Genomic DNA, 10,330 nt, shown 5'->3' with positions numbered 1-10,330 from the left:
TCATGAGTGATTCCAAACAAGCGGTGGATGACTGTTGAACCGGTAAAAGCAAGTGAAAAGCACAAACATTCTTCACACTTCTCTTCTTTGGAAATATAAATGCCATACCAAAATCTGTGATCCAAAACTAGTAACAAGTTTGATCATTAACAGTCTTAATTTACTTTCCCAAAATGGTGCAAATTGCAGTTTGCTGTAAACAAATACACTTTTAAAATACATGTATAATTTAACAACCACAGTGGAATGTGATTGACTTTTCAGGGAAAGTGACACCACCCTATTCATATGCACAGATATTCAGTCTGCTACCGTGGTAGACATGCACAATCATTCATACTTTATGTGCTATAATTAAATAAACCAAAGAGCAGCATGAAGAGCTAGTTCAATTTTATAAAGGTTTATAACAATTGACAATATAAAAGTGCTCTTTGGGACTTCAGCAATCTTTATTACTTGCTTTATTAAATATGTAAGTTCTTCCTAACCTAATGCTGACATTACAATTAACTTTGTATACAGATACAGCTATACAGTGTGGTTTAAGATCAATCTGAGGTACCCTTGCTTGGTGGCAAAAGTAGGAAGTCGTCTCAGGTATAAACCATAGAATGAGCTGGAAAACACACCCATCACCAGGGGAGTGTTCAGGAGGGGAGTAGAGAGAGAGAGAGAGAGACGAGGTAAAAAGAATAACTATAGAGAAACAATTGCTACTCGTGCTGGTTCAACACCAGCACCATGCTTGTTTTAGTTATTTCTTGTCTGTCTGTTGTCGGCCAACGTGCTGTTTGTTTTTGTAAAAGTGTTTTAGTTTGTTCAAACCTTTTATTTATTTTCCTTTATTAAACGCGCAAGCAGTGCTTTTTATACCCCAGTGCTGTCTGTGTGTCTTCTTCCAGGTCTGTGACGTCACCACACACGCCAGCCTGCCACAGGGTCAATGAAAGGCCTGGGTTACAAAACAGCCCTCAGATTGAACTGTCCAAACCAGTAATATTTTTCTACCATGTAAACTAAGCTAATGGATTTTTATTTCTAAGATACACAAGCGGCTTATCTGTTTCCACATGAAAAGAAATATAAAAAATATGATTCTGTAGAGTAAAAGCTACCAATTGAACTGATGACTAGTCTTTCTGAGAAGGAAGACAGGAGGTCTAAAGCAAGTGATGCATGAGCAGAAAACTATTTTACAATGTTGGTAATAAACAAACAAACAACAGCTTCATCATTCGTCTCTTAGTACTGAACCTTTGGAGATCATTTGTTGAGGGCATAACTAACAAAACACTTTTAAATATGCAAAAAAGATGTGTTCATCAAAACAGTGTATTTGCTTATCCAATGCCCCATGTGGATTAACTCCTAGACTGACTAGGGTGCACTAAGTTCACCTCGACTCTCAAGCTTACAACGGGCTATTGGCAAATTCCATTAGCACTTTATTTCCAAGAAAAGAGTGCTTTTCTGACCCTGAATTGCACCAATTTGGTTTACATGGGGCACCGGCAACCTTTCAGAGGTTAATGGACAAAGTATTACAGCCTCATCAAGGGTATGCTGCTGCGTACATAAATGATGTAGTTGTGTATAGTTTTTCACCTAACCAGACTTGTAGCTGTATTCAAAGAGCGGGTCTTACAGCTAATTTAAAAAAATGTGCAAAAGGTAGATTGCTGTGCACAGTTGTAGATGGTGTAGTGCTCAGGAATAACTCACACAAGACAGTAAAAGTTCAATTAAACAGCTCCTTTATTTGGCTGGGTTGTGGGCTTGCAACTCTTAAATAATAAGTACCTGGCTCTACACAACGATGTGTGTCACACAGGTAATACCAAGGGGTACAGTCCCGGAATAATACACAAAACACAAACACGGTCACAAGTCCAGAGTGAGTGCTTATTAGTGTACGTGGTAAAGTACAGTGAATGGTGAACAGTGGTGACGTGTTGTCCGAGTGTAGAGCTGGCCTAGTAGCAGCTAGTCACAGCTCCCGGTGATTAGCCATCTAACAATAACAAACAATTAACAATTATTAGACAGAATACAGCACGTAAACTCACGGTTCGCTTTTACTCCTTCCTGGTCCTTTTGTAAAACCATAACAAAGGAGCAGATCACTTTGTCACATCCTCTGAAATACCCTTAGTCACGCCCCCTTCGGTAGCGAGAGCAGTCATGTATCCTCCAATCCATGACTGACACATCGCCTACCGTATTAAGGCTATGACTTATGGTATTGTGACTCCACCCCCTTCCTGGATGGCCGGCTTACTACTGACATGAAGTGCCAAACAATCCAGTATTGGGCACACTGTTCCTGCTATATAGCGCCCTCACAGCTCGGGAGGGAGATTGTTGACTAGGATTCATTCGTTCTCTGACACACAGTTGTATTGGATTCTGATGAGATTTCTATATAATAGGGTCAATATCTAAAATGTACCGTATATATCTAACTTTAAGAGGCAAAATATGAGGACTCACAAAATAGGCAGGTGCATACATACTGTACATGAACAGAAACCCACACTTGTATTGTGTTACAAACCTTCATAAATGAAATGTATTTTTTTGTTTACGACTGTAAGTCGCCCTGGATAAGGGCATCTGCTAAGAAATAAATAATAATTATACTTCTTTTGCCAGTTGCAAAAGAAGTATAATCAATCCCATTTTCCTTCCACAGAATTCAAAATTCACGATCAAACACTCTGCTAGAGATACTGTATAATATGATTGTAACACACAATGCAGAGGGATGAATGCAATTGTCTTGCATCCTTGGGAATGCCCTTCACATGCATTTTAAATTGAAGTTATTTTTTTCTCAATGTTATCTTTAACTTGTAAGTGCTCCATCAAAACTAAAAATAGTCTAAAAAGGATGGCCAAGTCTGTCAAGAGCCTGTGAGTTGGTAAACCTGTCATGGCACCCCATACGGAAGAAAAATATATGTTTAATATATTATTTAAAATATATTGAATGACAAAATAATATATTCAAATGTTAAGTGGATAATATATGTAAAAAAATATTAAATACATTTTTAATATATAGAAATTGGCTGGATTTCATATATGTAACAATACAATAATAATATATGAAAAATATGTAGTTTAATTATAGTTTTCATACTTTTATAATATATTAATCACATATGAAACATACATTTAAAATGTATGTATTATATAGTATGAATACATGGTATATTGCATGTTTTCATACTTTTACAATATATTTATAATATATTAACCACATATGAACCATACATTTAAAATGTATTTATTATATAGTATGAATACATGGTATCATGTCAAAAATATATGTTTAATACATGTTATTATATATATACACACTAATAACATATATAGAAATATATATTTCAATAAATGTATGATATCATAATTAAAATGTTGTGTTGGTAATGTATTTACTCATATATGGAAAAATGTGAATTTACATATGTAAACGTGTGATGCAGGAAAAGAGTAATACAAATTGATCACTTCACATGCAATAACAGTTTGCAAAGTTTTGTGGACTGCTACAGTAGTACGATAAATAAAATGCACCCATTTTATAAATTTATAAAACTTTATTGAACAGTTATCAGTTTGAGCCCTCATCTGAGCGACTGCAAAATCTTGTTTACAATCTTGTTATAAACAGAGTTGGAGTTTCACTGAATTACTTAAAAAAAAAACATTACTTTCATCCCCTAATATTTCTCGGATATACACATGTACATTATCACTATAGATACAATAACACTACTGTAAATTAACACTATTTCTTACGGCAAGCCGAATCATCATTTAGAGATACCTTCAAATATTTGAAGGTATCTCTAACTGGCAGTTTGGCCCTGTAGCTCGCCAAACAGACATATTGAAATATTTGAAGATATCTTAAAATAATTGAAAACCGTAGGAAACCATGGTAAAAGTAAGGTAAATCAATGGTAAAAGTGCAAAAACATTACAATAAAGTCAACAGGGAAAACTTTAATAAGGGATGTTTCATTTGTTTTCGAAATTAAACATCTAAATAAAATACAGGGGCAACCTAAAACAGAACTAGAACTACCGCACAGTTTATGACTTCTAAGCCCAGTACCAGTATCAGTTAGTATCATTAAAGCCTTGTGTATTTTTGTGTGCGTTTCTTTATTCCATACCTAAGTTCAGCTATTTTCCCATTAATTACAGAACCAAGCTGTGATTTGGTGGCAAGTGGAAATTTCATCAGAGTTGCAGCTGAAAAGGAAAAGAAAGTTTTTAAAAAATACATACTTGAGATATAACATTCAAAAGCACTATATGAATCACCATTTTTTGCAAGTTAAAAAAAAAACCAATTGTACACTCTTACTACTGACCAGCTCAGTTTGTTTCGATGTTTGAATGCTAAGAAACCCATTTTTATTGAGAACTAAATGCAATTCTTTAGTGTTTACCTATCCATATTCAATTGTCAACCAGTACAGTAGTGAGTGCAGGACAAAGCCTGTTCATAGCACCATACATTTATTTACAGACGGTCGTGGATTCAATCTCAGGTGGGGGACCTTTCTGTTGTACCTTTGAACAAGGTGCTATACCTAGATTGCTACAGTAATTATAGTATATACATATATATATATATATATACATATATATATATATATATATATATATATATATATATATATATATATATATATATATATATATGGGTAATTGCATGTAAAAATAATGTGATATAATTGTAACAATTGTAAGTTGCCCTGGATAAGGATGTCTGCTAAGAAATACATACATAATAACAAACATATTGAATTCAAAACTATTTTTAAGTGAAAATAGGCTCTATGGAAGAAAAATTATGGACATCTACAAAAAGAAGGTTTAAAAGCATTTAATTAATAACTCTTAAAAACACTCACCGTATATGGCATTCACTTTGTTGGGATCCAAGGCCTCTCTTCTTTCCCCATGTTTCTGTCGTTTGCCACTTCCACCACGTAAATTACTTTTTACTAAAGTTTCAATGTCAAACACAGAGAGCATAGCATTTCTCACAAATGAAGTGTAGGAAGTAGCCTTATTTGTTATTGTCCAAGCCAGCTGGTCTATATACACTCCACTTCCTGGATGAATTTCCACCTGTTTAAAGAAGAAATAAGTTTTATTTTTATAACAAATAAACCAAGAAAAAAACATAAATATGTGGCATTTTCTCAAAACCAGGATTCGGGTAATCCTCTAGCTTGTTCTTGATTCTAGGAAATTGTGTCCTTGCAAATATCATGACTTTATAAGCCTTGATTTAAAATTAATGCTATCTATGGCTCCTTTAAAAGTCTGTGCTTGTCAATAAGGTAAAATACACCACTGAGAATTGACCTTGAAGAGTCTGGTTTTGGGTGAGCATGTATGACCTCTATAGCATCAAGAACCCAGTTACAATAAAGCAGCTTTCACACTGTCACTGACACGGTGTCAAGCGGGTCGGCCGAGAGGTTTCAGACTGCAGTTTATCGACCCGGGTCAGGAGCGGCAACAACGCAATGTGCAGACTAAAAAAAAAAACGTCATTTCGCCTCGCTCGACCCGGACCTCCTGAAGTGGGTCGCCTCCTACCCGGGTAAGTGCTTTCACAGTAGCAAAAAAATTACCCGGGTCACCAATAAGCGTGTCATGACCCGGGTCGGAGTGCCAGTGTCAAAAGGGCTTAAGCCTATGATGCAGTCCTCACAAACGCAATAATGATCTACTTGTCTGTTGTGGATGACATGTACAAGCCAAAACAAAAGTCATTAATTGTTAAAGAACTGCAGAAGTGTCATGGTAAAGTATAATAAAACTAATTAAATTACTGCTCTACAAATTCATATTAAGTTTTCAATTAAATTGGGTTAAATTTGCAAGCTATAAAAAGGATAATGATTCACTGACATATACCACTGCCTGTAATACAACACACTGTTACCTTGTCAAGTTGTCTTCCATTTCCTTGTGATTGAGGAATTGAGGATATGGACACAGTTGATCCTGCAGACGACGCAGCATACCGTGGACTTCCACAAAGACAATTTGCCTCACTGTCAATAGAGTGGTCAGTAGGACCAGAGTTGTCCCTCTTTCCTAGCTCCTCAATTTTGTCCAATATCACAGGGATAGCTGCAATTATACAATATTCGGCTTTATGAAAACCTTTGCAATTCTCTGTTCTACTTCGTCTTTTCTTTTTCAAAATCAGCACCAGATTTGTAACTTATGATTAGTGGGTCAAAGTTTTGATTTGGTCCTTGCATCACACCTTAAAATAAATGTAGTATGTTGTTCAGTCTTAAAATTTAACAGAAATGTTAAATAGCAATGTTTACCTGGCACACTTGAGTGTCTTTGGTGTCACTGCTGGAGTCATCAGCATATCTGCTATTTTGAAATTTCTTTCTTTTCAAAGCTGGAGTCTCTTCTGCTCTTGTCATTGCATCACGCATTTGAACAAGTTCCAACTGTCTTTCTTAAAAATGAAACAGAAAGGATCATAATTAATCAATACTCAACAAGTTGTTTTCTTGTATTTCAAAAGTATTACATGTTAAAGTAACTAGGAAGATATTGGTTGTTTAAAATTTAAAAAATAATAATAACTTTACTACATTTATAATTTATGTAGTGTGCTTATTTTTTTCTAATTACTTCCAAATGAGTAATTTATACAGAGAATCTAACAGCAGTCACCTAAAATTCGGGATGCAGTACTACTACTAGGCCATAGCTATTGTTGCTGGCCTTTCTTGACTTCATGTGATACAGTAATTAACTTTTTTTTTTCAACCTACGATTAAAATATGTATTTCCATTTTTTACTACTTACAAAGATCGTAATTGCTAATGCATCTCTATATCTCAAAGTTGTGGTAAATATGGTATACTAACCTCCCACTTTCTCCACTTCACAATCGAAAGCTTGCCATCCTTCACGTGGTCGTTTACTCCCTCTTCTCCACTCTGCGACATAATGGCGCTCATCTTCGTCGCCTTCTTCTTCAAAATCCTCTATATTAAATCCTTTAATCCACTCAGTAGGAATTACACTCAATTTACCGTCATCGTCGCCATTTACCCACTTTACTAATGTGAACATGCTTGCTCCGTCTCTCTGTGCACCTTCCCAACTGAAAGTCAGCACGAAACGTGTGATGATTTCACTTCCTGTCGGCCAAAAAATACGACGTCCAGATAAATACAAATAAATCGAATAAAAAAGAAATATGAAAACTCCGATTCCTTTTATGTTTCTAATTAATAATTTGGCTAGATAAATATATATTATTTTGTTTCCTTTAGTGTTTTGAAAGCGAATTTGTCAGACAACGGAACTGAAAGTAGGAGGAGCTGTGTGCGACGTCAAACACAGCAGCCAACGCACATGAGCTGCTGTAGTGTTAACATAATGTCTTTCTCATTGTTGGCTGCTTGTGATTTAAGTAATCCATGCAATGTACTTTTACACAGTTTTTTAGGCTGGCACGTGGGCTGTAAATTATGAGTCATTATAATAAAAACGATATCACCACAGCACAGCGTGGCTACAAACGCTACCTGGCTGACCAAATGGCTGTTCCAGGAAGAACACTTAGACGATGGAAAAGGATAAGGCAAGTAGCTTCACTAGTGTTTAATTTATTAAAGCTGTTCAGTCATAATACGATAGTATATATTCTAAACCTTTATTTTTATTTTATAGGAACAAGGAACAATCAAGTCAAGCAGAAACAACGGTGAGTAAAGTATTTCAACCTAGGCTGTACATAATATAGGCACAGTTAAAACCTGTTAAAATGATAGTAAAACAAGTGAAATAACGAGATCTACTATTTGTTTTGTAGAATAAATAGAAAGCGCTACAAATGATTTAGGATTAATTCTGAAGGAAGTAGTTCATTTTCAAACGGCCGTGTTTGGTAGTTGATTGCACATTACTGTGTGGCTTATTCTGTGTATAATATTTTTTGTACTTTGTTAAATGCAATTGATTTACTGTTTATATGTGGGTGTGCGTTTGTAGGGTTCTTTAACACATGACGAGATTCGTACTGTAAGCAACATTGAAGATGATGACAGTCTAGAAACTGATGAAGACGTTGATGTACCAGAATCCAGTAATCTATCAGAAGAACGGGAACCTGAAATAACCCCAAATGAACAGGAGAATGCAGATCTTGAGTCAATTACCACGGTAAAGTGCTAGTAATTTTTGTTATTATGTGCTAATGTAGTATAATGTGTAATGCTATATAAAGTAATATATCTAATAGAAACTTTTTTTTAAAATTTAAATTTTACCTTTTTGCTGTTTCTGTTAAAATAAATGTGACCATTTAAAGCTATAAACGTCTGTATACAGGCACAAATGCAGGAATATGTTAATCTAATAGTTGCTCATGAATTGTAATAATGTATCTGCTCAATAATATCATGTTTATTTTAGAGCTTTTACAAAACACTAAATAGAAACAATATAATTGCAGTACATGTATATTTGTAATACTATAAATGTAGATTTAATTATAGCCTTACCAAACGTTTAATTGTTAAAATACATAAATATGTTAATGAAAAAATAGGAATCAATCATGATAGCTTTGAAAATGAGTGTGATGGTGCTATGATATGAGACGAGTATGATGGCATAGTGTAATTTTCCCATTGCTTGGGGAGAGTCACAAACTGTATAGGATGTAAATGTGCATATTTTTCAATTACAGGAACAGGACATTGAGAATCCTGGCAGTGAACCTTTTCATTCTCTTGATGAATCTACACAAGAAAAGTACCTGCAAGAGGTTTGTGTATATTATTGTGTCTTACCCTATAGTACCCACTGCATAGTGTATTTTAAATCGGCATTCTTTTTAGTGGTAATGAAGGACACTTTCCTCTTTCTTCAAAAGAAAAGGATCATAGAAAGTTGGCTAAGGGTAAATTTGTTTTGGGTGTAATGTAGATTTAAAGATGTGGACTTGTATAAAAACACTGTACTGTAATCTCATTATAATAATGTAGCCTTACAGAACTGCACACAAATCCAAGATTGTAATGTGACTTTTTGTATTTCAGTACTGTGGATATAATTATGGGATGAATATGTGCATGATATAAAATACATTTCCTAAAATATATAATAAATAATAACACTTTCCCTGTTTCAGGATGACAAAGTGTATTCGTCTCAACAACAGAATGGCCTGCTGCTCATGGCATTGAAAATGAAGCACAAGCTTACCAAGGAAGCAGTCTCTGACATGCTGGACATTATTAATCTATTGGCTGGTAAAGGCACTGTACCACAATCTTGGTACCACTTAGAAAAACCGTTTGAAGGTTTAAAATATTTTGTAGAAATACATTATGTTTGCAATTTCTGTGAATCTTACTTAGGTAAAGAAACGCACTTACTGTGAGAAAGAATGGATAGAGCAAAGGAGTCTGAAAGAAGGAAACTTTTTCTTTCATTTGCCTTTACATGCACAGATCAAAGCATTTTTAGAGGACCCTGAATTGTCACAAAAGGTAGTAAGAAATAGACATGGCTTCCAGTCACAGACATTCTGTGACATAACATTCTTTATGCCAGCTGGTACACAGATAGTGACCAGGCATCCTGCATTCCTTTTGCTATGAAAATGTTCTTTCAGATCTTATACTGTATAGATAGGAACTCCCGTTCTCTCACCACGGCTAACTTGGTTCGAGGAACTACAGTTCCTTTCGATTTATGAAAAACGCCACAGGTACAATTGTAATAATGTTGTATATAAAAGGCAGTTGTTAAAATTCTTGTTAAATTTTAGCCTCTGCTTATACATGTTTCAAACTACCATGTGTTTTTTCTGTGCAATGTATTTGACCTACAAATGTACAATAAACAGTAAGAAAGTCTAATGTTTTTCATGTTGTTTTTTTAAAGCTATTATTTGCTTTTTAATTTTAATTTTTAAGTGATATGCAGTTAAAATTCTAGCTCTGGCCCACATGCAGTATAGTATGTAGTTTTTAACTGGCTACTAAGTTTTTTTAATTATTACTTTGTAATGTATAATGAAAATCCCATATTGCTTGGAAGATGCCATCACTACATAAGTTATTTTGAAGATGTGATTTACATCAGACTTTAATCGCAAAAGAACTTGACCAAACTCTTTGTTTCAGGGTGAGGTACAGTATTCCACTGAGAATTTTTAGAATTGATGTATTACACAGTACAACATGCATGTTGTTTCTCATACCCAGCATAACCAGTCAGCACAAAAGCATGCATACAAATCAA

At 34.7% G+C, this 10,330-nt stretch overlaps 1 protein-coding gene and 1 long non-coding RNA gene across 2 annotated transcripts; one reads left to right on the top strand and one right to left on the bottom strand.

Moving 5' to 3' along the window:
- Positions 1 to 3,585: 3,585 nt before the first annotated feature.
- LOC131737512 (uncharacterized) lies at positions 3,586 to 7,408 on the bottom strand. Its single transcript, XR_009329161.1, has 4 exons — positions 6,937 to 7,408; positions 5,981 to 6,517; positions 4,935 to 5,154; positions 3,586 to 4,266 (listed from the first exon to the last, which is right to left on the bottom strand). It is a non-coding gene; the product is annotated as an uncharacterized LOC131737512 (long non-coding RNA).
- On the top strand, positions 7,408 to 9,679 carry LOC117415345 (uncharacterized). Its single transcript, XM_034025572.3, has 5 exons — positions 7,408 to 7,658; positions 7,748 to 7,781; positions 8,069 to 8,239; positions 8,769 to 8,846; positions 9,213 to 9,679. The coding sequence occupies exons 1-5, from the start codon at positions 7,546 to 7,548 to the stop codon at positions 9,462 to 9,464; spliced, it is 648 nt and encodes a 215-aa protein (XP_033881463.1). The 5' UTR covers positions 7,408 to 7,545; the 3' UTR covers positions 9,465 to 9,679.
- Positions 9,680 to 10,330: the final 651 nt, after the last annotated feature.

The sequence above is a fragment of the Acipenser ruthenus genome, chromosome 7, assembly GCF_902713425.1.
Source record: "Acipenser ruthenus chromosome 7, fAciRut3.2 maternal haplotype, whole genome shotgun sequence".
Taxonomy (NCBI): domain Eukaryota; kingdom Metazoa; phylum Chordata; class Actinopteri; order Acipenseriformes; family Acipenseridae; genus Acipenser; species Acipenser ruthenus.
Note: the sequence above shows the minus strand (reverse complement) of the source record. Positions and strands in the feature narration are given on the sequence as shown.